We start from the raw sequence: 27,977 nt of genomic DNA, 5'->3' as shown, positions 1-27,977 counted from the left end.
TTTACACTTTCCGAGGGAGGGGAGAGGGAGCGAATAGGGAACTTAGAGGGGTTGTGCACCGTCTGCATCAACAATCGATACCCGGGAATTGAAGGAGTGAAGAGAGCAGAGGACGGTCATTTTGGATACTGCCGCCACTCTGTTAAAAACATTCCAGCAGCTCAATCATTCCTTTATCGCGTTGCAGTTTTGCGTAAAACCGCATACCCTCTGACTGACACTAGCAGATAGAGGGTTAGCTCACAAGTTGCATAAGTGTTATTATTATCGAACAATATGGTAGTGGTGAGAGCAGTGAAAAGAACAGAGAAGGATAATATCTGTAGAGACGAGGCAACACTGTAGGTTACAGTTTTCTTTGTTGAGTTCCTCTGCAAAACTAAAGGCTAAAAGATGTCTAAACCAAATTACACAGGAACCTTTCACATGGTGTCTCAAGATAACTTCGAGAACTACCTCGCAGCTTTGGGTAAGATCATATGAATCGTAATGTCTTTGTCTGTTAGCACATATATTAGCTACAGATGCGTCATTGTTAAAAAGTGTCCAATTCGTGTATATGTAATATGTAAAATGACACGTGTTAAGAGCTTACTGTGCCTCTGCAACTTGCCTCCTTTCATTAACACGATTCATTCATTCTATTTTACTGAACTTAAAATATTATTTTCCTTTGTTTGCCTGCTGCTTTGAGATTCATTTTAGGGGTAGTGACTCATCCAAAGGCTTGCCATCTCTATTCCTTGTATTGTTAACCTGTCAAGGTATTGTTTGGTAGGGCCAGGGTACTGTCAGGGCAGTGTTTGGTAGGGTCAGGGTACTCCCAGGAAAGTGTTTGGTACGGTCAGGGTAGTGTTTGGTAAGGTCAGGGTACTGTCAGGGTAGTGTTTGGTAAGGTCAGGGTACTGTCAGGGTACTGTTTGGTAGGGCCATTTTAGTGTTTGGTACGGTCAGGGTACTGTCAGGGTACTGTCAGATTAGTGTTTGGTGCAGTCAGGATACTGTCAGGGTAGTGTTTGGTACGGTCAGGGTATGGTCAGGGTACTGTCAGGGTACTGTTTTGTATGGTCAGGGTAGTGTTTGGTAGGGTCAGGGTACCGTCAGGGTAGTGTTTGGTAGGGTCAGGGTACTGTCAGGGTACTGTCAGGGTAGGGTCAGGGTACTGTCAGGGTAGTGTTTGGTATGGTCAGGGTAGTGTTTGGTACGGTCAGGGTACGGCCACGGTACTGTCAGGGTAGTGTTTGGCACGGTCAGGGTACTGTCAGGGTAGTGTTTGGTACGGTCAGGGCACTATCAGGGTACTGTCAGGGTAGGGTCAGGGTACTGTCAGGGTAGTGTTTGGTACGGTCAGGGTAGTGTCAGGGTAGTGTTTGGTACGGTCAGGGTACTGTCAGGGTAGTGTTTGGTAGGGTCAGGGTACTGTTTGGTAGGGTCAGGGTAGGGTCAGGGTACTGTTTGGTACGGTCAGGGTACTGTTTGGTTGGGTCAGGGTAGGGTCAGGGTACTGTCAGGTACGGTCAGGGTACTGTCAGGGTATTGTTTGGTACGGTCAGGGTATGGTCAGGGTACTGTCAGGGTACTGTTTGGTACGGTCAGGGTAGTGTTTGGTACGGTCAGGGTACTGTCAGGGTAGTGTTTGGTAGGGTCAGGGTACTGTCAGGGTACTGTTTGTTAGGGTCAGGGTACTGTCAGGGTAGTGTTTGGTAGGGTCAGGGTATTGTCAGGGTACTGTTTGGTAGGGTCAGGGTACTGTCAGGGTACTGTTTGTTAGGGTCAGGGTACTGTCAGGGTAGTGTTTGGTAGGGTCAGGGTATTGTCAGGGTACTGTTTGGTAGGGTCAGGGTACTGTTTGGTAGGGTCAGGGTAGTGTCAGGGTACTGTTTGGTAGGGTCAGGGTACTGTCAGGGTACTGTTTGGTAGGGTCAGGGTAGTGTTTGGTAGGGTCAGGGTATTGTCAGGGTACTGTTTGGTAGGGTCAGGGTACTGTTTGGTAGGGTCAGGGTAGTGTCAGGGTACTGTTTGGTAGGGTCAGGGTACTGTCAGGGTACTGTTTGGTAGGGTCAGGGTAGTGTCAGGGTACTGTTTGGTAGGGTCAGGGTACTGTTTGGTAGGGTCAGGGTACTGTTTGGTAGGGTCAGGGTACTGTTTGGTAGGGTCAGGGTAGTGTCAGGGTACTGTTTGGTAGGGTCAGGGTACTGTTTGGTAGGGTCAGGGTACTGTTTGGTAGGGTCAGGTTAGTGTTTGGTAGGGTCAGGGTAGGGTCAGGGTACTGTTTGGTAGGGTCAGGGTACTGTTTGGTAGGGTCAGGGTACTGTTTGGTAGGGTCAGGGTAGGGTCATGGTACTGTTTGGTAGGGTCAAGGTAGTGTTTGGTAGGGTCATGGTACTGTTTGGTAGGGTCATGGTACTGTTTGGTAGGGTCAGGGTAGGGTCAGGGTACTGTTTGGTAGGGTCAGGGTACTGTTTGGTAGGGTCAGGGTACTGTTTGGTAGGGTCAGGGTACTGTTTGGTAGGGTCATGGTACTGTTTGGTAGGCTACTACTAACTGAAGATCTAAAGAGTGCTCCTTTTCTTACACACAAAGAAGCCTACATTGTTATCTCTCAGCTATTTGAACCTGCGGGTTTCTAACATTATGTCCTCTCTCTTGTACTGTCTCTCTTTTAGAAACAAGGAACAGGAATTGTATGAAAACCTAGCCAAAGGAAAGAAAGATGTGAAGAAGCAGAAGTCAGAGGAGAAGAAGAGTGGCTCCGTGAGAAAAAGATAGAGGATGAGAGAGCTGTGTCCTGATGATTTAATATTGAATTTGATATTAACTTTTTATTTTAAAAGATGTATTTCAGTGTTTTTTTTTTTATATCAAGCAATAAAGTTGATGTCTGTGATATAATTAAGGTTATAAAGCAAAGTACTGATATACTTGGGCCCTGGGCCGTGAACCATGGAACCATTCTGCACCCATGCAAATGGGAATGTATTGACATTTTTGCTGACAAATGCTCAGAGTAATATGCATTAATTTCTTTCTTCATCACAATTGTATTGTATCCATGGGTGCAAAGCTTATAGAATATTCTACAATGAATATAATAAAATGCCATGACCACGGGATCTAGCACAGCGGGGACACACTGCCACTCCAATGAAAGTTTTAGATAAGACATATCTCTTTAATGAGCTATTATGTTTATAGACTAACATTGGCAACATCACTGGGCTCCCCCAGTCTCCGACGACCCGCAGTGACTGCCCCGAGTGAGAGGAAAACATTGAGCGAGATGAATGAACTTTCCCCCCGCCTCCCTCTCCTCCGCATGTGATACAGAACACAGTCTGCTCTCCAAACAGTGATAGTGAAGGAGAGCGAGAGAAACTTTGAAAACGTTTGCGTGTGTAATGTTTACTGTTCATTTCTGATTGCTTATTTCACTTTTGTTTAATGTTTTGGCAATGTAAGTATGTTTCCCATGCCAATAAAGCAATTGTGAATAGAGAGAATGCCGTTTAATTAACGCGGAAAGGGCACAGACCTACCCAGTTACCACTTTAGGAATAGGATTAGTGGAACAAAAACTGTTTGCATAAAGCTCCGTAAGGAAGAGTTTACACTTTCCGAGGGAGGGGAGAGGGAGCGAATAGGGAACTTAGAGGGGTTGTGCACCGTCTGCATCAACAATCGATACCCGGGAATTGAAGGAGTGAAGAGAGCAGAGGACGGTCATTTTGGATACTGCCGCCACTCTGTTAAAAACATTCCAGCAGCTCAATCATTCCTTTATCGCGTTGCAGTTTTGCGTAAAACCGCATACCCTCTGACTGACACTAGCAGATAGAGGGTTAGCTCACAAGTTGCATAAGTGTTATTATTATCGAACAATATGGTAGTGGTGAGAGCAGTGAAAAGAACAGAGAAGGATAATATCTGTAGAGACGAGGCAACACTGTAGGTTACAGTTTTCTTTGTTGAGTTCCTCTGCAAAACTAAAGGCTAAAAGATGTCTAAACCAAATTACACAGGAACCTTTCACATGGTGTCTCAAGATAACTTCGAGAACTACCTCGCAGCTTTGGGTAAGATCATATGAATCGTAATGTCTTTGTCTGTTAGCACATATATTAGCTACAGATGCGTCATTGTTAAAAAGTGTCCAATTCGTGTATATGTAATATGTAAAATGACACGTGTTAAGAGCTTACTGTGCCTCTGCAACTTGCCTCCTTTCATTAACACGATTCATTCATTCTATTTTACTGAACTTAAAATATTATTTTCCTTTGTTTGCCTGCTGCTTTGAGATTCATTTTAGGGGTAGTGACTCATCCAAAGGCTTGCCATCTCTATTCCCAGAGCCGTGTGATAGATCATCATGGCGCCTTAGCCTGTAAATGACCCTGGACACAGACAGGGCTGTGTGATATCTGGAAACATTAACATGAGATGTAAAAGGACAGACACAGCTGTAGGTCAGAGATGTTGCCTCAGATACACTACCTCATTACTAGAATGGCAAGGTGTTATGTTTGGCTGATTAATTCTCTCCCTCTCTCTCTCTCCATCAAATATTCATTTTGCCCTGCGGAAGATAGTGTGTATGTTGAAGCTCACTAAACAGATAGTCCATGACCCGGCCACGGGCAGTATGAAGATCCGCACACTCACCACCTTTAAGGACTTTGATATGGATTTCAAACTGGGTCAGGTCTTCACCGAGGACCTGGGACCTGTGGATGGACGAGTCTGTCAGGTGTGTGTGTGTGTGTGTTTACAGTTCTACGTGTATGGGTGGGTGGGTGGTCTCTGTTCTTCATCATGTGCTGTTTGTAAAGACACTGGCTAAATGTATTTCTGTTATCTGGTGATGTTTTCCCTTATGTTTGTCTGTTTCATGGCTTCATATAGGTGTACTTGTCATACTACTTTGCTTTGTTTGGGTGAATATACTTTTTTCCAGCTGTGTGTGTGTTGCTATTTTGGCCCGTCTGTGAGAGTGTACCTCCTGTTGTTTTCCTGTCATAACCACCCCCGTTGCTTGTTTTCAGACCCGGGCCAAACTGAGAGTGGTACAAGGCAGTGTATGTGTGTGTGTGTGTGCTTTCATGTTTTTTTGCAGACCGCTGCGTGTGTGTGTTAACCCTGTTTTTAGACCACAGTGGACTGGGAGGGTGATAAGCTGGTGTGTGTTCAGAGAGGAGAGAAGGAGGGAAGAGGATGGACACACTGGCTGGAGGGAGACAAGCTACACCTGGTGAGAATGGAGGGAGGGAGGGAGGGAGCGATGGATTAACAGAGAGGGATAAAGATTGGAAGGGAATAGGAATAGAGGTGAACACAAGGCCAGAGAAAGGGAGGAAAGCAGGAAAGATTTGGGAGGAAAGAAGATGCTGGGATTGATATACCATTTTGAAAGTGGGGGATATGCAAATCAGATTTGGTAATGGAAGTTATTCACTGCCTACGTTGTATGTGTGCACGTGTCCGTGCGTGTGTTTGTGTGAGAACAAATGAGGTCCTTTAAAAAAAGAGGGGGTGTATGGCCCTCAAACATCCTTATTTGTTGCCTGTACATGGGAAAGAAATGTGTGGGGCCCGAAGAAGGAGAAAGAAACGGGGGAAAACACTGTTAAGAGTCTTCAGGGTGAAGGAATGGGCAGGAACAGGAAGAATAAGGAAAGGTTATTGTTCGTTACCATTTTAATGAGCTAAATACAGACTTCAACAAGACTCTTCATAGTGAAGGGATTGGGAGGAGAATCACAAGCTTCTGTTTAGGCCTGTGCTTCAGATGGACTTTAGCTGGGCAATATGTTTTAGAAGCATTTGGGAGCTGTTGAATAAAACAATGCTGATTGTTTGAAATCGTAATCAGCATTTGCATGTAATCACAAGCAAAAAAAGATTTCCCAGCTAAAGTCCATCTGAAGCACAGGCCTAAACAGAAGCTTGTGATTCTCCTCCCAATCCCTTCACTATGAAGAGTCTTGTTGAAGTCTGTATTTATAACCTTTCCTTATTCTTCCTGTTCCTGCCCATTCCTTCACCCTGAAGACTCTTTGCTTGTGATTACATGCAAATGCTGATTACGATTTCAAACAATCAGCATTGTTTTATTAAACAGCTTCTAATAGAAAACAATACCTCATTGATATTTTGTTCAAATCCGAAAGAGACGTTTGGAAATAAATGCCACTGGGGATCAGGCAGTAAAGGGTGGATTTGGTGAGTAACACAAGAAGAGGGGGAGGGAGGGGGGGAGTGCGATTGAGAGCGGGGAAGTACATGTGTGGGGGGGTGGAGATGAGGAAATGGTCAAAAAAGGAAGGGGAGAGAGAGAGAGAGAGCGAGATAGAGGGGCGATAGGATTACAGAGAGAAAAGAGCACAGCGTTTTTATTGTGACTGAGACCATTAATGATCTTTTCGCACGCACACTCTCACACGCACGCACGCACGCACTCACTCTCACACACACACTCCCACACTCACCCACCCACGCACGCACGCACTCACTCACTCTCTCACACACACTCACCCACGCACGCACTCACTCTCTCACACACACTCACCCACGCACGCACGCACTCACTCTCACACACACACTCCCACACTCACACTCACTCTCTCACACACACTCACCCACGCACGCACTCACTCACTCTCTCACACACACTCACCCACGCACGCACGCACTCACACTCACACACGCACTCCCACACTCACCTACCCACCCACGCACGCACGCACTCACTCACTCACTCTCTCACACACACTCACCCACGCACGCACTCACTCTCACACACACACTCACGCACGCACTCACTCACTCTCACACTCCCACACTCACCCACCCACGCACACACTCACTCACTCTCACACACACACCTCCCACACTCACCCACCCACGCACGCACTCACTCTCACACACGCACTCCCACACTCACCTACCCACCCACGCATGCACTCACTCTCTCACACACACTCACCCACGCACGCACGCACGCACTCACTCTCACACACACACTCCCACACTCACTCTCACTCTCACACACACACTCACGCACACACTCACTCACTCTCACACCCCTCCCACACTCACCCACGCACGCACACACTCACTCACTCTCACACACACACTGCCACACTCACTCACCCACCCACGCACGCACTCACTCTCACACACGCACTCCTACACTCACCTACCCACCCACCCACGCACGCACTCACTCACTCTCTCACACACACTCACCCACGCACGCACACACTCTCACACACACACTCCCACACTCACCCACCCACGCACGCACTCACTCTCACACACGCACTCCCACACTCACCTACCCACCCACGCACGCACGCACGCACGCACGCACTCACTCACTCACTCTCACACTCACCCACCCACGCACACACTCCACACACACACACACACTCCCACACTCACTCACCCACCCACGCACTCACTCACTCTCACACTCCCACACTCACTCACCCACGCACGCACTCACTCTCACACACGCACTCCCACACTCACCTACCCACCCACGCACGCACTCACTCACTCTCTCACACACACTCACCCACCCACGCACGCACTCACTCTCACACACACACTCCCACACTCACCCACGCACGCACTCACTCTCACACACACACTCACGCACGCACTCACTCACTCTCACACTCCCACACTCACCCACCCACGCACACACTCACTCACTCACTCCTCCACACACACACTCCCACACTCACCCACCCACGCACGCACTCACTCTCACACACACACTCCCACACTCACCCACCCATGCACGCACTCACTCACTCTCACACACACACTCACCCACGCACGCACTCACTCTCACACACGCACTCCCACACTCACCTACCCACCCACACACTCACGCACGCACGCACTCACTCTCACACTCCCACACTCACCCACCCACGCACACACTCACACACACACACACTCTCCCACACTCACCCACCCACGCACGCACGCACTCACTCTCACACACACACTCCCACACTCACCCACCCACGCACTCACTCTCACACACACACTCACGCACGCACGCACTCACTCTCACACCTCCACACTCACCCACCCACGCACACACTCACTCACTCTCACACACACACACACACACACTCCCACACTCACCCACCCACGCACGCACTCACTCTCACACACGCACTCCCACACTCACCTACCCACCCACCCACGCACGCACTCACTCACTCACTCACGCTCTCACACACACTCACCCACGCACGCACTCACTCTCACACACACACTCACCCACGCACGCACTCACTCTCACACACACACTCCCACACTCACCCACCCACGCACGCACTCACTCACTCTCACACACACACTCCCACACTCACCCACCCACGCACGCACTCACTCTCACACACACACTCCCACACTCACCCACCCACGCACGCACTCACTCTCACACACACACTCACCCACGCACGCACTCACTCTCACACACGCACTCCCACACTCACCTACCCACCCACACACTCACGCACGCACGCACGCACTCACTCTCACACTCCCACACTCACCCACCCACGCACACACTCACACACACACTCCCACACTCACCCACCCACGCACGCACTCACTCTCACACACACACTCCCACACTCACCCACCCACGCACTCACTCTCACACACACACGCACGCACGCACGCACGCACTCACTCTCACACCTCCACACTCACCCACCCACGCACACACTCACTCACTCTCACACACACACACACACACACTCCCACACTCACCCACCCACGCACGCACTCACTCTCACACACGCACTCCCACACTCACCTACCCACCCACCCACGCACGCACTCACTCACTCACTCACGCTCTCACACACACTCACCCACGCACGCACTCACTCTCACACACACACTCACCCACGCACGCACTCACTCTCACACACACACTCCCACACTCACCCACCCACGCACGCACTCACTCACTCTCACACACACACTCCCACACTCACCCACCCACGCACGCACTCACTCTCACACACACACTCCCACACTCACCCACCCACGCACGCACTCACTCTCACACACACACTCACCCACGCACGCACTCACTCTCACACACGCACTCCCACACTCACCTACCCACCCACACACTCACGCACGCACGCACGCACTCACTCTCACACTCCCACACTCACCCACCCACGCACACACTCACACACACACACACACTCCCACACTCACCCACCCACGCACGCACTCACTCTCACACACACACTCCCACACTCACCCACCCACGCACTCACTCTCACACACACACGCACGCACGCACGCACTCACTCTCACACCTCCACACTCACCCACCCACGCACACACTCACTCACTCACTCTCACACACACACACACACACACACACACACACTCCCACACTCACCCACCCACGCACGCACTCACTCTCACACACTCACTCCCACACTCACCTACCCACCCACCCACCCACGCACGCACTCACTCACTCACTCACGCTCTCACACACACTCACCCACGCACGCACTCACTCTCACACACACACTCACCCACGCACGCACGCACTCACTCTCACACACACACTCCCACACTCACCCACCCACGCACGCACTCACTCACTCTCACACACACACTCCCACACTCACCCACCCACGCACGCACTCACTCTCACACACACACTCCCACACTCACCCACCCACGCACGCACTCACTCACTCTCACACACACACTCACCCACGCACGCACTCACTCTCACACACGCACTCCCACACTCACCTACCCACCCACACACTCACGCACGCACTCACTCTCACACTCCCACACTCACCCACCCACGCACACACTCACTCACTCTCACACACACACACTCCCACACTCACCCACCCACGCACGCACTCACTCTCACACATGCACTCCCACACTCACCTGCCCACCCACCCACGCACGCACGCACTCACTCACTCACTCTCTCACACACACTCACCCACGCACGCACTCACTCTCACACACACACTCACCCACGCACGCACTCACTCTCACACACACACTCCCACACTCACCCACCCACGCACGCACTCACTCTCACACACGCACTCCCACACTCACCTACCCACCCACCACCCACGCACGCACTCACTCACTCCCCACACTCACCCACCCACGCACGCACTCACTCTCACACACACACTCCCACACTCACCCACCCACGCACGCACTCACTCTCACACACACACTCCCACACTCACCCACCCACGCACGCACGCACTCACTCTCACACACGCACTCCCACACTCACCTACCCACCCACCCCCCACGCACGCACGCACTCACTCACTCTCTCACACACACTCACGCACGCACGCACGCACGCACTCACTCTCACACTCCCACACTCACCCACCCACCCACGCACACACTCACACACACACTCCCACACTCACCCACCCACGCACGCACGCACTCACTCTCACACACACACTCCCACACTCACCCACCCAAACTCCTCCCTCTTTTCTCTTTCTCCACCCTCTTCTCAACCCGTCCTTTTTTTGCCCTTTAGGAGATGAGAGTTGGAGATGTGGTCGCCAGGCAACTCTTCAAGAAGGCAGACTGAAACCACTGGGAACGATCTCGTTCATCAACTTCACGTTCATGATTCTCATTAGAAAACAGTCTAGGACTTGGTATATAAGTGCCATAGCTTTTTAAATATGATCATCATTGTTTTAAAACCATTACTTAATGGACAACATTTAAGATATTTTTTAATTTGTGTGGTATTTCATTGTGGGAAAGATTGTCAATGGTCTATTTTGAATGTTGTCATGGTACAGTGCAGGGTGAATTGTGTAAACATTCCCAATGTGTTTCCTCGTATAGCACTACGCTAGTTCACAATGCCATTGAATGTTCCCTTTTGTGTTGTATGTGGCTGTTCTGTGTCCAAATATACCACCTGATGCTCCACACTATAAATACAGATGTTGTCTCTTTATGGAACCCATGTTCTAACTCTTCCCTTCAATGTGTATTTATGTAAACGCTGTGATCGAAAGTCAGTTCAGCGTTTTTCACTCCGATTGGTTAGGATTTGGGGAAGGTATGCTTACCCTTGGTCTGTGCCTGATCTTTTTGTTTTACTATTTGGTCTTTTGATCAATCCGATCAGCTGCGAAAAATATCTGATGTTATTGGTCAAAAGACCAATGGAAAAAAATATCAGACTTGGGCTGCCTGTGTGAACGCAGTCCGCAACAGATTTCAGTTGGCCTGCATTTAGCTGTAAATGCTAGCTGATAACACTAGAGGGCAGGGTAAAGCAGTTTGAAGTATGGTAGCCGCTGCTACTCCTATCCTACAGGGGGTGACAAACACTTAATTAATCAGTGTCCACTCTGGTGTTGTCTACATTTAGATTCTGCACTTTGCTAAAGCGTCAACTGTTTTGACAGAATGTTCAATGCTGTGGTTAAAACATCATTGAACAGATGCTGTGATGTTAAAATGAATATCTATACATCTACTTCATCAATCTCTTTTCCACCACAGTGATGTTCATATCAAGCTACTGACGACAACACGTCTTCGTTAGGGAAAGTCCAGCTGCCCGGGGCTTTGAAAGTTAATTCGAAAAATATAAAATAGAGAACCTATGATGACATTTGACCTCAGTGGTTACACTTTATTTAAGCCCTGCCCAACAGTTTTTTTCAATGACCTAAGAAACAAAGAATGTGCATTGGATGTTTATAGTTCAGTATATTTGCATTGCAGAGATAAGACTTTAAAAAAGGGATTGTATCCAGGAACCTTCAAGGAGGAATCTGCTCAGCTATTTTCCCATGTGGGTTCTTGTTCATTGAAAAAAGTAATTAGTTGAAAATCAGAATTAAGTCCCTGGCCACTCATCTTCCTGTGGCTCTGATAGGTTGCGGGAGGGTCTGATGTCATTTCCTCTCATTCCATTACTGTGATCCGATTGGCTGAATCGCTCTGATATTGTTATGGTGGCGCCATCGGCCTCAACGTCACAGTCTGATGTATAGCCGTTTACCTGAATAACAGCTGGGATGCACAATGGAAATAGTATGAGCACACAACAATAACCCTCCAACCTCACGTACCACTGCATTTATCATTCATGAAGCCTACACAGGCCCCATCTCATCGTGTCCATAGAGGTAACAATACATCTGTATTTTAATGATTTGATTTAGGCTCTTGCAAAATGGAGAAATAGCTCATCCTGATGGTTGATTATATGGGCAGCCTCAGTTTAGATTACATCTGATCCATTCTAAGTGAGGAGAGCCATCACATTATTGATCATTGGGAAGCTGCAGAACTACTATGAGTGATGGATATGGTGTAATATAGACTAATGAACAGGTTTATCACATATAGGGACTCCACATGGAAACGATGTGTTTTTGGCGATGCAATTTGTCAGGATATGATTTAAAGGGGTAGTTCATCAAAATGTCTAATTTAATTTATCTTACGGATACCTTGCACTTGATTCAATCCATAGTGTCGAAGTTCAGCACTATGGCAGTGAATTATGTGCTTGAAATTGAAAGGTAATTTCCAATTGAGCCGACATATACAGCGCTTAGGGGAACATTGCCTTTAAATTTCAATCGCTCTATAACGCTGAACCTCAGCGATATGGATTGAATCGAGCCCTTATACCATGGTCCCCAGGGTCCTATCACTCATATTGTTCTGCACTCTACGATGCTAATGCTAACCTGTAGCTCAGTAAACAAACCCAACTTACTTTCTGGGTGTACTGAATACCTCCTTTCTTGTGCACTAGAGGAGGTACATTTGTAATTGTGGTGAACTATTCCAACTACCACTGAGGGACTTTCACCTGTGTTGATGAAGAGTGGCTCAGTGGCTTTCTGGTCCAGGCTCCAATGGCTGTTGCACTCGGTGGGGAACTTGAGCTCAGCTGGAGCGAAGGAAGGAGGTGCAGGCTCTACGGGAATACCAGGACCACTGGAGTTGGCTACAGACAGACAGGCAGACAGACATGAGATCACTGAGTAACACTATCAACATTCATATACTTGTTGTATCTTATCTGCCTTTTTGTTATTGTGGGTAAGTCCAACCTCCACTGGTGAAGCATTGATAAAAAGGACAGTCACGAAATGTGTCAACCGGTGACGCCACTGTACTTTACAAAACGCTTTCTTGCTATGCGTTAGCTGGCTGTGAAATGTGTCGTGGTTTTCCAACAACCGTGTCAAGCTCAACATAGAACAGGATGTGGTTTTGTCCCCAAGTCTCACAAACTCAAGAAGCTACAGTAGAAGCTTGTTTCATACCTACTAGTCGCTCTGGATAAGAGCGTCTGCTAAATGACGTAAATGTAAATGTATAGTTTCATAACTGATAATGAGTAGATGTACATGGAATCTGGAGGCAGTTGTTCTTATTTCTACCTTCACAGGCTAGTCTAACTGGTTATTTATTCGGTGGAACCTACATTTAGTTTGATTTGAATTAAATATATATATATGATTGAAATGTCAAATAACCTTTAGAAATAACATTTCAAACATCATTTTTCAAAAAGAGGATATGAGCTTGAGATCACAGACATCAGATATCCTCTGTGTGTCTACAATGTTCTCTCAACTTCCCATTTTATGCTCAGTCGTTTCTCAACAAACATCTGTTTGTTTGAGATATTAGGCTGAAACATAAATGTTATAACCAGAAGCCAATAGCAGTGGTTTCTACAGTGTCCCATATTGTCGAAGTTCAGCACTATGGCAGTGAATACATAAGCTCCTGTGACTTTTAGCTGCACTTGGACTCATATTGGTTGATGTGCTGTGCACTCAGCTCCTGATCGAGCATAAACATGAGCAATGCATGCAAGTTTCACTATAACTCATATTGTCTTTGATCTGATTCATCTCTAGAGGAAGTGGCGAGTTCCTACGTCTGATGGTGAAAAGCAATGACCTTGTTTCCTTTTATTCAATCCAAATTACGTCTAGCACCTTGACACCTAATAATTTTACAATGTGATGCATATTGTCGCTGTGTATGAGAGAAAATACACACTAGGAGTTCTCACTGCCTCTGCATCTGTCACCAGGTAATATCTACTGTACATGATCTGAAATCTGCTGGCTGGGAAATCACACAGAGAAACGAAAAGAGCATTTACTTAACAATTGGTAGGCCTAACTATCAAATGGGGCCTAGAGTGGGGCTTTTTGAATGACTCCCGAAGAAACAAACAAGTTGTTAATAGGTTATAATGATGTATGTACAGCATACAGCTGAGGTGGACTTGATCAAGCAAGTTGATTTCACCTGTTGACTCGCTCATGCAATCACACACCTGTCAGTAATTATTAGAACTGCCCTGATAGGCTCGTTCACACTTCTTGTTTGTATTTAAAGCCTGTCAAGCCATGTCTCAGTTTCTTTCCAGTTGTGAGTTAAGAGTAAGTTTGTTTCCTATTTCCTTATTTCAGATGTATTGGTTTAATAGGTTTATCTGTATCACCTTGTATGTTCTACAACCTGCTCATGATGTCTCGCCTTTGTTGCAGAACCCCACAAATCCAACTTCACTATGTCCAATCACAAGTCCTCAATAAATTGGTGAACTTTGGCACTCTGTCATTTGCGAGTACTCCTGGTGACATCTATCCAACCAATGACCTATCTAGGTTCCTTAGCTTATTTTTCATGGTCCTTTAAGTGGGATGATGTTTACCAGGTGTACTGCAGCAGATTTCCATCTACCACGGCAGAGACAGAGTTTCCTTCTCATGTGAAGGACTGTGTGGTGGGTCACTGTAGGGAGTGTTGGAGTGGTTGGTCACCCATCAACAGGACCAGGCTCTAACAGCATGACTTTGTCTCCATTAATCCCGTCTTTGGGCTACCAACATAAACAAGCGCCATTGTGGGAAATGGCAGAGCGATGCTCCAGTGCTCTGGCAGCACTACACCACCCCTTCCCCCAGCTACCCCACTGACCTGGCCCTGGACCGCCGCCCTCGCCAACCCCCGCCTGGACCGCTCAGCAGCGTGCCTGGGGCACCGCTCCCGGGCCTCGCGTGCTGTGGCCCCCCGCGCCACACCCGCGGCGGGCGTGTGCACCTTTCTTGACATCCTGGGCCTTGGCTAATCCATGTCATAGGTTTTCAACATGACCCTGCGCCCGTCCAAGGGGCCAACCTGTGCTAATCCAAGCAGCAATCTCACACGTGCCTGAGGGGCCGACCCGTGCCCGTCAAGGGCGGCCTACCCCGTGCTCATCCTAGTGGCCAACCTGCATCTGTCCAAGAGGTGGCCTACCAGGTACCCATGCAAGGGGTCTCACGTGAGACTGCCCAAGAAGCCTACCACGCCTACATCGCTCCTGACTAACCACCCTATTCTTCAATATTATTAAGATGTTTCACTGTAAAGTCTTAGTAAATACCTACAAATTGTTCTACAGTACAAAGAGTCCCTGGAATATGGTGGGAACTCTAGCCAATACTTACATCAAATCCACGATGAGTGCACACACACTTTTGGGCATTGGCAGTGATGTACGCACCTGGCATGTATGATTGACGCTTGGCCCTCCAACAGATGCAGATCAAGATTATGATGAGTGAGGTCACCACTAGTCCCGCCCACAGACTGGTAGGCAGTATCCAGGGACACCCTGATGGAGTGGGAGAGAGCGGGACGGGGGGAGAGAGCGGGACGGGGGGAGAGAGCGGGACGGGGGGAGAGAGCGGGACGGGGGGAGAGAGCGGGACGGGGGGAGAGAGGGACGGGGGGGAGAGAGCGGGACGGGGGGAGAGGGAGGGACGGGGGGAGAGGGAGGGACGGGGGAGAGAGAGGGACGGGGGGAGAGAGAGGGACGGGGGGAGAGAGCGGGACGGGGGGAGAGAGAGGGACGGGGAGAGAGAGGGACGGGGGGAGAGAGAGGGACGGGGGGAGAGAGCGGGACGGGGGGAGAGAGCGGGACGGGGGGAGAGAGCGGGACGGGGGGAGAGAGAGGGACGGGGGGAGAGGGAGGGACGGGGGGAGAGGGAGGGACAGGGGGGAGAGGAGGGACCGGGGGAGAGAGAGGGACCGGGGGAGAGAGCGGGACGGGGGGGAGAGAGGGACGGGGGGAGAGAGCGGGACGGGGGGAGAGAGCGGGACGGGGGGAGAGAGAGGGACGGGGGAGAGAGAGGGACGGGGGGAGAGAGCGGGACGGGGGGAGAGAGGCGGGGAGCGGGACGGGGGGAGAGAGAGGGACGGGGGGAGAGGGAGGGACGGGGGGGAGAGGGAGGGACGGGGGGAGAGGGAGGGACGGGGGGAGAGAGAGGGACCGGGGGAGAGAGCGGGACAGGGGGGAGAGAGAGGGACCGGGGGAGAGAGCGGGACGGGGGGAGAGAGAGGGACCGGGGGAGAGAGCGGGACGGGGGGAGAGAGAGGGACGGGGGGGAGAGAGAGGCAGAGCGATAGAGGATCAATCAAAACAACCTAAAACCCAAACAATCTATATATGAGGCTCTATCTGAACCATTTCTGAGGGAGAACACAATGTGCTCTAATCTTGTTTACAGTATTAGACGTACATTACTTATGTTAAATCATTCAATGACGAGAGAAAGAGGAGAGGATGAAGAAATATTGGTAAAATGCCATATAAACCATCTAGTTTTCTATATATTCTATACTACTGTTCAATAAAAGGAGATGCTATTAGACCTACGAGATATAAAGGCCCCACACACAGCATCGGTCGTCTCAGTCCCAGCACTTTTCACCTCCCTCCCTAGGTCCCCACACCTGAGAGAGGAAAGAAAGGGATTGTGAAACAGAGAAAGGAGTTTAACTCCACAGTTAACCCCACTGTCCCACAATTGTATAAAAATGTCAAACGTTTTGTGCCAGCCAAAGGCACCTACTGAATTGACTTTCGATAGAAATCAGAGCCACTTTGTGTGAAGGGTTCTGACCTGGTGTGTGATTGGCAGTGTGTGATGGCATCGTTGACACTGTTATAGGTCCCAGGTCGGCACGGGGCACAGACTGTGTCATTCTGGGGGGTGGCTGGGGAGTTTAGGAACAGGTATCAGACATGTCAGCTGCTCAAAGTAAAGTACACACATCCAGCAGATTATACAAGCACAGTAATAAGATGTTTTGTTCTGCCAAAGGCCCACAGTGGTTTAAACATTGACCCTGAGTGCATCTTATTCGACTACAGAGTCAGTTTTTTTGTCAGGTGTCTTTTCAATACCAGCCTTAGTATCTCCAACTCATGATCAGCTCAACTCAGGCAATGGTCTGTCATATTAGAACAGGGTGTAGAGGTGAGGAGGCTGCTGAGGGGAGGACGGCCCTTAATAACGTCTGGAACAGAGCAAATGGAATGGCATCAAACCATCATTCCACTGATTCTGCTACAGCCATTATCACAAGCATGTCCTCCCTAATTAAGGTGCCACCAACCTCCTGTGGTGTAGAGGTGAGGAGGCAGTTCTCACCTTGATTCACAACCCCTGAACCCAGAGGGCACAGCGTCACGGGTCGGCAGTGTTCACATCCATCATCTGAACAGTAGTATCCGGTCTTACACACACATTGCCTGTCACTACTGGCTTCACACTCCCTCAATACCCTCTGGTTATTGCCTGAGGAGAGAGACGGAGAGAAGAGAAGGGAGAGAAAGAGTGGGAGAGAGGATGGTAGAGGGAGGGATGGGGTATTGAGCGGGAGAGGCAAAAAAAGATCAAGTGAGGTGAAAATAATGATAAGGTCAAGAGAGATGAGGAGGTGGGATAGAGAGAGGGGATGGAAAGCGAGAGAAAGAGAGATTACGGCGGGGGGAGCGAGAGAGAGAGCGGGAGAGAGAGAGAATGAGTCAGATCAGAAAGGGATTATTTTAAGGAGACAGGAGAACAATGAGTGAAACTGTCATAACAGGGAAGAGGGAGGGGTGGACTTACTGGAATGGCAGACCTTACAGGGTAGACATTTTTTCAAGGAGTTTAATTCAGCAGTGTAGTATTCATGTTGACAGGTTTCACACTCTGTTTTTGTAGACTTGCCACAGTCGGTGCGAACATACTGTCCTGGAGTGAGGTTGGGAATGAGAGAATGACAGAGAAATGTGATCATCCACACCCCCATATATAGGCCACAGTATTATGCTGTCCATAGTAACATGTTCATCACAGGAGGTTGGTGTCATTTTAATTAGGGAGGATGGGCTCGTGGTAATGGCTGGAGCAGAATGAGTGGAATGGTAACATCAAACAAATGTTTTCCATGTGTTTGATGCCATTCCATTCGTGCCGCTCAAGCCATTATTATGAGCCGTCCTCCCCTCAGCAGCCTCCTCTGTGTTCATGTAGTGTTGTGGAGATAAAGGGACTGCTGTTTTCCCCTCGATACTGCAGATCATCATTTGATAATATGGTCATGTTGCAGACAAACAGTTAAAACATATAATATGGTCATGTTGCAGACAAACAGTTAAAACATATAATATGGTCATGTTGCAGACAAACAGTTAAAACATATAATATGGTCATGTTGCAGACAAACAGTTAAAACATATAATATGGTCATGTTGCAGACAAACAGTTAAAACCTATAATATGGTCATGTTGCAGACAAACAGTTAAAACATATAATATGGTCATGTTGCAGACAAACAGTTAAAACATATAATATGGTCATGTTGCAGACAAACAGTTAAAACATATAATATGGTCATGTTGCAGACAAACAGTTAAAACATATAATATGGTCATGTTGCAGACAAACAGTTAAAATATATAATATGGTCATGTTGCAGACAAACAGTTAAAATATATAATATGGTCATGTTGCAGACAAACAGTTAAAACATATAATATGGTCATGTTGCAGACAAACAGTTAAAACATATAATATGGTCATGTTGCAGACAAACAGTTAAAATATATAATATGGTCATGTTGCAGACAAACAGTTAAAACATATAATATGGTCATGTTGCAGACAAACAGTTAAAATATATAATATGGTCATGTTGCAGACAAACAGTTAAAATATATAATATGGTCATGTTGCAGACAAACAGTTAAAACATATAATATGGTCATGTTGCAGACAAACAGTTAAAACATATAATATGGTCATGTTGCAGACAAACAGTTAAAACATATAATATGGTCATGTTGCAGACAAACAGTTAAAATATATAATATGGTCATGTTGCAGACAAACAGTTAAAATATATAATATGTATGTGTGGCACATGTATAATGCTGGTCTTTCAGACATCTTGTTCCAACAGCCACCTGAACAACAGAAACACACCAGTAGTCACTGACCTTTACGACAACAGAAACACACCAGTAGTCACTGACCTTTACGACAACAGAAACACACCAGTAGTCACTGACCTTTACAACAACAGAAACACACCAGTAGTCACTGACCTTTACGACAACAGAAACACACCAGTAGTCACTGACCTTTACGACAACAGAAACACACCAGTAGTCACTGACCTTTACAACAACAGAAACACACCAGTAGTCACTGACCTTTACAACAACAGAAACACACCAGTAGTCACTGACCTTTACGACAACAGAAACACACCAGTAGTCACTGACCTTTACGACGACAGAAACACACCAGTAGTCACTGACCTTTACGACAACAGAAACACACCAGTAGTCACTGACCTTTACGACAACAGAAACACACCAGTAGTCACTGACCTTTACAACAACAGAAACACACCAGTAGTCACTGACCTTTACGACAACAGAAACACACCAGTAGTCACTGACCTTTACAACAACAGAAACACACCAGTAGTCACTGACCTTTACGACAACAGAAACACACCAGTAGTCACTGACCTTTACGACAACAGAAACACACCAGTAGTCACTGACCTTTACAACAACAGAAACACACCAGTAGTCACTGACCTTTACAACAACAGAAACACACCAGTAGTCACTGACCTTTACGACAACAGAAACACACCAGTAGTCACTGACCTTTACGACGACAGAAACACACCAGTAGTCACTGACCTTTACGACAACAGAAACACACCAGTAGTCACTGACCTTTACGACAACAGAAACACACCAGTAGTCACTGACCTTTACGACAACAGAAACACACCAGTAGTCACTGACCTTTACAACAACAGAAACACACCAGTAGTCACTGACCTTTACGACAACAGAAACACACCAGTAGTCACTGACCTTTACGACGACAGAAACACACCAGTAGTCACTGACCTTTACGACAACAGAAACACACCAGTAGTCACTGACCTTTACGACAACAGAAACACACCAGTAGTCACTGACCTTTACGACAACAGAAACACACCAGTAGTCACTGACCTTTACGACAACAGAAACACACCAGTAGTCACTGACCTTTACGACAACGCTCACAGCACCTTTTCACCCCAGAAGCATCATGAAGGTATTCCTCAGTTTTGCATTCCAATCCAGTCATCTCTAGTCCATTTGATGATAGTCTCTTTGTTAAAATGTTGACTCTCTCATAAAGTTTGTGTTTTTCAGTAATTCTTCTCTGTAAAATCGTTACTATTCAAGTAAAATATTCTTCTTCACCATTTATGTTGTTGATCCACTGGTCTCGGTTGAATGTATATCCTTTCACACTCCGCCTCTCTGGCTCTAGCTCTCTCTTGTTCTCTATCACTATTTCTGACTTTTACTTCTTTCTTCTGCTGAAGTATCACTCACTCTTTGTCTTCTCTGCTGTCTCCTTCGTTCTCTCAGTGAGAATATAGAGCTGCTTCCTTGCCTCTCTCACCCACCTCTTTCCCCCTCGCTTTCCCTCCACAACGGAAAGCCCTGATGCCCCTCATCTGCCCTGTGCGTCTCTCTCTCTCCCCCCCTTTCCTTCCTGCCCTCCCTCTCTGGCACGAGGTGCACTGTTCTGGATCGTGTAAACTAGCTGTAGAGAGGAGGATTCTAGAGGCTGCTTTTGGCACTGTCTCCAGATCAGTATGTCCAGATGTGGCACACAATGCACACCAACACAATAAGATACTTCCCCTGACCACTCCACCCCTTCCTGTCACTCTCTCTCCCTTTATTCATTTACTGAACCTTTGTCCTGATAGTGTTGTAATGCTGCTAATATGGAGCTGTTGAGAGATGTTAGATGATGAGTAGATAAAGACAGAAATATATACCTCTGACTCCTTCCTTCCTCCTTCCTTCCTTCCTTCCTTCCTTCCTTCCTTCCTTCCTTCCTTCCTTCCTTCCTTCCTTCCTTCCTTCCTTCCTTCCTTCCTTCCTTCCTTCCTTCATCCTTCTTCTCTCTCTCTCTCTCTCTCGCTCTCTCAATTCAATTCAAAGGTTTTTCGGGGCATGGGAAACATGTTTACATTGCCAAAGCAAGTGGAAAAGATAACAAACAAAAGTGAAATAAACAATCAGAAATGAACAGTAAAGTTATCTCTCTCTCAACATGGAATAGATGTTGAATTGACGTCTGTGTCCAGTGGGAGGGGTTAGAGGGAGAGAGTCAAAGTGAAATAGCAAGAAAAGAGAAAGACAGTGAGTTTGTTAATTTGCTGAGGCAGAAGTGATCACTTTCTCACCATGCTAGGTGTGAGGTATGTCATGATTTTTCATAATCTCTTATCAAACAGAATATAAATATAAATATAACATGTAAGTTCTCCTTGCATTTATACAGCACTGTGTGATATTAAAAGGCAGAAAACAAGCAACACATTTTAAGACGGCCTTATGCAACGATCGTGATTTACAGTTTCCTTCTTGGGATATGTGGTGTAATTTTCTTCTTCCTCAATGGATGTGATTGTGTGAAATTGACCCAGCATTTGTTAAGGATCCGCCCCTTTTTATCAATGTTCGCCTAAAATGACATACCCAAGTCTAACTGCCTATAGCTCAGGACCTGAAGCAAGGATATGCATATTCTTGATACCATTTGAAAGGAAACACGTTGAAGTTTGTGGAAATGTGAAATGAATGTAGGAGAATATAACACATTAGAGCTGGTAAAAGATAATACGAAGAAAAAAAAAACCAATTTTTTTTGTATATTTATTTGTACCATTATCTTTTAAATGCAAGAGAAAGGCCATAATTTATTATTCCAGCCCAGGCACAATTTAGATTTTGGCCAATAGATGGCAGCAGTGTATGTGTAAAGTTTTAGACTGATCCAATGAACCATTGCATTTATGTTCAAATTTTTGTATCAAGACTGCCCAAATGTGCCTAATTGGTTTATTAATAACTTTTCAAGTTCATAACTGTGCACTCTCCTCAAACAATAGCATGGTATTCTTTCACTGTAATAACTACTGTAAATTGGAGTTAGTGCAGTTAGATTAACAAGAATTTAAGCTTTCTGCCAATATCAGATAAGTCTATGTCCTGGGAAATGTTCTTGTTACTTACAACCTCATTCTAATCGCATTAGCCTACGTTAGCTCAACAGTCCCATGGGGGACCCACCGATCCTGTAGAAGTTTTAAGGGGTAATATTATAATATATGTACTGTAAGTCTGAACTGATATTCTCATGCATCTCTCACACTTGTTATTTCTGTTTGTCTGACTGTTTCTCTCTTTGTCTATTTGTTTTTATTATTGACTCTCTCTTTCTCTTCATACTTTCCTTCTCTCTCGTTCTCTCTATTAATCTTGTCCCATCTTTCTCTCTCTATCTCTCCCCCTTTTCGCTCCCCCTTTCTCTCTCTCTTGCTTTCTCTTTTCTCCCCCCTCTCTCTTTCTGTCTTCGTCCTCTCCCCCAGCCTCTGTTTGTTCCTTCTGCCCCTCTGTGCCATGTCGATGCTCTTGGGGTGGATGGAGTCTCCAGGCTATCCCCATGGTTACCCACCTGATGCCAGTCTGAACTGGAGCAGGTGTGCCCCTCCGGGCCACACCCTCGCCCTCAGGCTGACACACCTGGACATGGAGGACAGTGACGGCTGCGAGAACGACGCCCTGGAGGTCAGTGTGAAGGGTTAAAGGCAATTATTTATATATACACTATATGACTGAAAGGAGGTGCTGTTTTGAAGCCTCCATCTTGGCACTTGGTTATTTTGTCCTTTAAACATGTAATTGAAACACTGTAGAATTCCATTCATTCATATGGAGGACTGCTTCTTCTGGGTAGTGCCATTATGGCCGACTGGTAGCTTCAAGCCTCTCATTGGCCAATACATAGCATCAACAATCCATTGGTTAAAGTCATCCCACTGACTCAAGGACTTTTACTGTAATGTAACATACTTTGAGTTATCTATTATTCCCGTTATTAGGGTGGGAAGGGAGGGATATTAGATCTCACAATTAGAAATCCTAATGTGTCCATGTGTTTTTAAAGACAGGATAGAAGTTTCCTATCCTCTCATCCCTCTGTTAGAGCTTTTCAGATGGAATGCAGCTATTCAATGTGGTGAAATGTCGTTTGACGACCTTGACTCTACCGTCAATCCCTCACTCCTCTCCTCCATAGAGGGCTGCCTTTCTCTCTCATTCCGCACTGACTACTCCAACACCAAGAGACCCACTGGCTTCAGAGGGTTTTACACGCTGCAAGGTGAGGAGGAGAAAGGGAGCATTGTTTCATTGAGCATTGTTGTATTTCTCTTAGACTATGATGACATTTTTGATTGTTGTTGTTGCGTTACCTCATGTGACCATTCGTTGGTACCTTAGTCAGACCTCTGTTGTCTTTCTGACAGATTTTGATGAGTGTGAGGAGGACCCAGATAACAGATGTACCCAGTTCTGCCACAACTACATTGGAGGCTACCCCTGCTCCTGTCGCCTTGGTTACCACCTGGACACGAATGGACACACCTGCACAGGTATGGAGAGCCAGAGACAAGAGAGAGAGCGAGAAAGAGACGGGCAAGGAGAGACAGGAAGGGACAGGGAAAGAGGAAGTGAAAGACAGAATGAACAGAGGAGAGCAAGAAGGAGAAGCACTAAGGGGAAATGAAAACAAAGAGAGACTCATGAAGAATGAAGTATTATGATGATGATGATGCCAATTGTAATAATAACGAGAAAGATGCGATGCCGTTACTACTTGTTGCTCGTACAGCTACCGACTTCATGATACAACACCATCCCTCTGTGATGATGACAATGAGGGTCATGTTATTGATCATATGTCTCTACCACAGTGAGTTGCACTGAAGACCTGTCCGGCTCGCTGCGTGGTGTGATATCCAGTCCGTCTCGGCCCGGCCCGTATGCTGAGCATGCCCACTGCTCCTACATCCTGTCTGTAGAGGACAACCTGGAGCTGCTCCTACACTTCACTGGGGAGTTTGATGTGGAGCAGGGGCCAGACGGACAGTGTGTGGACACACTCATGGTGAGTAGCTGTAGCCTATAAATAGGGCCTAGAGTTTTTCTTAGTCAGGTCATGTGGTCAAGAAAAAAATGCAAATCAATTTATAACATTTTTGACATGCGTTTTTCTGGATATTTTTGTTGTTATTCTGTCTCTCACTGTTCAAATAAACCTACCATTAAAATTATAGACTGATCCTTTCTTTGTCAGTGGGCAAACGTACAAAATCAGCAGGGGATCAAATACTTTTCCCCCCACTGTAGTTATGTAGAACTTCGTCTCCCCTCTGCATTCAAGCAGCCCTTCACAGCTGATTCTGACTGGGCCAAAGAAATTACAAAAGTGATAGGTGTGTTTCAGTGGAGGCTGCTGAGGGGAGGACGGCTCATAATAATGGCTGGAATGGAGCAAATGGAATGACATCAAACACATGGAAACCATATGTTTGATGTATTTGATACAATTTCATTTATTACGCTTCAGCCATTACCACGAGCCTGTCCTCCCCAATTAAGGTGCCACCGACCGGATGTGGTATGTTTATAGCCGTGGATATGCGCCCATTCTCCGGGGTTGAGAAGAATAGGGGATTTCATCACCTTGAGAAAATGCTCAAGCCTCATCCTGTGTTGCACCTACAACAGATGGATGGACCACCTGGGATACTACTTATGACATGTTCAAAACAGCAGGGAACTGGGAAATCTCAGACTTCAGTGTGTTCAAGACAACTGAGAACTCGAAAAAAACGAGCTCCGACTAAGAAAAATCCAACCTGAAGTTCAGTGACATCATGATTTGACCTCGTTTTTTCTCCAGTTGTCTTGAAAGCACCAAGAGAGCTACTTAATGGTGACAGCCCATCACATTATCCCGGAGTGGGAAATCAAGAAGTGCTACAAACATGCCCCATTTTTGAGAGTCACACAAGAATGTTGAATTTTTTATTTAACTAGGCAAGTCAGTTAAGAACAAATTCTTATTTACAATGACAGCAGAGGCAGAACGACAGATTTTTATCTTGTCAGCTCGGGAATTTGATCCAGCAACCTTTCGGTTACTAGCCCAATGCTCTAACCACAAGGCTACTTGCCGCCCCAAAGCATAAGAAATAGGAAATAGCATAGGCCTACAGTGGTGGAAAAAGTACCCAATTGTAAAAGTAAAGATACCTTAATAAATTGTCAATGACTGAGATAATACGTAATTATGATAACTAGGTCTGTTTAACCCGAATCGATAATTAGTCATGTTAGCTAGCTAGCTTTTTACTCAACGTCTTTGGTCAGCCACAATGTTTTGCCCATTTGTCTGTCAAAAGTAATTCCACTGAGCACCGTCTGTCTGGTAAACTTGTTACACAGCTCCAACAATTCTCATTCACGAGCTTGCCGGATCACTTTGATCTTTTGGATTTGGTGAGAGAATTAACCCACCCACTGAGTTATATCATATCTCAATAACCCAGCATCAATAACCCAGCATTAACAATAAACCTTGCTCTTTTTAAAGAAATAAACCAAACTAAGTGACCAAATGTCTGCAACCCAACAGTTGGGTCATCCAAACAACCCAGCATTTTTAGTATAGTGATTTTCAAGGCGATAAAACACACATTACATTAGTACATTTTTTTATTTTAATAGCCTTCTTTGTTTTTATTTATCTATACAATATATGAAATACTTTCGTTCACTGTTTAGCATTTAAAAAATAAGAGATAGATATCTCTGAATCCCCAAAACATGTCACTACACCTCTACATCACCAGTGAGACAAGCCAATTCGTTAGCCCACAGTAGTTTCTAAAATGCAGACACATATTTTGTAGTATAAGGACTTTTTTTAAATAACAAAGTCAAGGGACAGCATTTACCACTGCAATTCAAGAATGAATAAATACCATCCATGTTGATCATCCTTATGAACTCAGAATATGTAGGAACATTCTTGTTGATCTTGCTTTGAGTAATAATACCCTGGGCCTCGTTTCCCAGTTGTGATGTAATGTAAGCATTACGATGATTGTACCAGTTGCATCATTATTTACGAGCCAACTTTGTAAGAGTGTTTCCCAAACAAGCATGTAAAGAGAACGTTCGCTAAGGGACTGGTCGAAATTTACTTGGGGGAGGGGTGGCCCAAAATACGTGTTTTTTTTTTAGGGGGGGGGCACAGTGGAGGGTAGTGCCTTTTTTCCCTTGGTTTACGTTCACTCTTCTACTTGTATTTTCCCAATAAACAATGGCTTGATATTACCCTAATAAAGTTTTGAAACATTTGTGGTTTGGTATGGTGTGGCTATCATTAAACTTTAGCTACTGCAGGCCTATGATATGAAGGCAGTGCACCCGGGCGTTTCAACTAGCTCCGACAGTTGAACTTGAGGTGAGGAAGACTGTTTCAGGTCTACCAGAGTTGCTCCTATAATGTAACAATATAATGCTTATCTTTACAAAATATTTTGATCGAAAATGATCGAATTACCCTCCTTCTGTATGTCTATATGTGCATAGCAGACACAGTAACCATATGACATAAAGAAATGCATGTCATGCCGTAGCATGCCACCAGCAAATCTCTATCTCTCTGGGGTTAGGCCTAAGCTTCTCTTCCTTTATATACACTACCATTCAAAAGTTTGGGGTCACTTAGAAATGTCCTTGTTTTTGAAAGAAAAGCAAATGTTTTGTCCTGTAAAATAACATCAAATTGATCATAAATACAGTGTAGACATTGTTAATGTTGTAAATGACTATTGTAGCGGGAAACGGCAGATTTTTTATGGAATATCTACATAGGCGTACGGAGGCCCATTATCAGCAACCATCACTCCTGTGTTCCAAAGGCACGTTGTGTTATCTAATCAAAGTTTATCATTTTAAAAGGCTAATTGATCATTAGAAAACCCTTTTGCAATTATGTTAGCACAGCTGAAAACTGTTGTTCTGATTAAAGAAGCAATAACACTGGTCTTCTTTAGACTAGTTGGGTATCTGGAGCATCAGCATTTGTGGGTTCGATTACAGGCTCAAAATGGGAGTCATCGGGTCAGTTGCTGGACTGACGCCATTAGTGTCATTGTAAGGGGTGACAGTCCCCAACAAAGCGGAAGGTGTATCATCGGAAGCAGAGTATACTCTGCGCATCAATGTTTTTCTTGCTGGGACGGCCGCAGTGCTTGCGGAAGTGTCCAAAGGGAAAGAAAAGTTCATTTCAACTATCGTATTGCACGACTGCAAGGAGGAGGGAAGTTGCTTATTCACAGAGACAGCTGGCTCGAAATCATGAAAAGAATGGTCAATCAGGTTGGCTGATGGAATGTGTCGAGATATCGTACTATATCCGTGGATCGGATTTTGTACCAAGAGGTTTCTAAACGTCTTTTTCCCAAGGGGTGCTTTCGACAGATACCCCTCGTGAATGACTGTGTTGCAGCTAGCGTTAGGGGAAGACAGTGTGGTCAGTGGAGAAGGCACTGTGACCTGTGACCATACCTGGTTGGTTTTCCAATCCATCAATGGGAGTAACCGATCCATCAAGTCTGCTCCAAGTAG

The 27,977-nt window shown here is 46.4% G+C and overlaps 2 protein-coding genes across 2 annotated transcripts; one reads left to right on the top strand and one right to left on the bottom strand.

The window, feature by feature from the left end:
• The first annotated feature begins 49 nt into the window (after nt 1-49).
• Nucleotides 50-11,040, top strand: LOC106595821 (retinol-binding protein 1). Its single transcript, XM_082960979.1, has 5 exons — nt 50-469; nt 2,667-4,073; nt 4,590-4,747; nt 5,147-5,248; nt 10,601-11,040. Exons 2-5 carry the CDS (start codon nt 3,998-4,000, stop codon nt 10,652-10,654), a joined length of 390 nt encoding a protein of 129 aa, XP_082817105.1. The 5' UTR covers nt 50-469; nt 2,667-3,997; the 3' UTR covers nt 10,655-11,040.
• Nucleotides 11,041-11,696: 656 nt separating this feature from the next.
• On the bottom strand, nt 11,697-21,230 carry LOC106575707 (tumor necrosis factor receptor superfamily member 5). The gene is made up of 8 exons (XM_014152360.3): nt 20,472-21,230; nt 18,018-18,143; nt 17,556-17,702; nt 17,025-17,118; nt 16,778-16,854; nt 15,623-15,733; nt 12,917-13,054; nt 11,697-12,105 (listed from the first exon to the last, which is right to left on the bottom strand). Exons 1-8 carry the CDS (start codon nt 20,551-20,553, stop codon nt 11,930-11,932), a joined length of 951 nt encoding a protein of 316 aa, XP_014007835.1. The 5' UTR covers nt 20,554-21,230; the 3' UTR covers nt 11,697-11,929.
• Between the last annotated feature and the right edge of the window lie 6,747 nt (nt 21,231-27,977).

Source organism: Salmo salar, chromosome 02 (genome assembly GCF_965601325.2).
Source record: "Salmo salar chromosome 02, fSalSal1, whole genome shotgun sequence".
NCBI lineage: Eukaryota > Metazoa > Chordata > Actinopteri > Salmoniformes > Salmonidae > Salmo > Salmo salar.
Note: the sequence above shows the minus strand (reverse complement) of the source record. Positions and strands in the feature narration are given on the sequence as shown.

Bases quoted from the DNA above. Each gene is read 5' to 3' on its own strand.
- LOC106595821 (XM_082960979.1), top strand. From the start codon at position 3,998: ATGTCTAAACCAAATTACACAGGAACCTTTCACATGGTGTCTCAAGAT. The intron at 4,748-5,146 runs GTGTGTGTGTGT...CCCTGTTTTTAG, and splicing joins TGGATGGACGAGTCTGTCAG to ACCACAGTGGACTGGGAGGG. The intron at 5,249-10,600 runs GTGAGAATGGAG...TTTGCCCTTTAG, and splicing joins AGGGAGACAAGCTACACCTG to GAGATGAGAGTTGGAGATGT.
- LOC106575707 (XM_014152360.3), bottom strand. From the start codon at position 20,553: ATGACTGGATTGGAATGCAAAACTGAGGAATACCTTCATGATGCTTCT. The intron at 17,703-18,017 runs GTAAGTCCACCC...CTCTCTCCTCAG, and splicing joins CTGTAAGGTCTGCCATTCCA to GCAATAACCAGAGGGTATTG. The intron at 13,055-15,622 runs GTGCGTACATCA...GTCTGTCTGTAG, and splicing joins GCGTCAATCATACATGCCAG to CCAACTCCAGTGGTCCTGGT.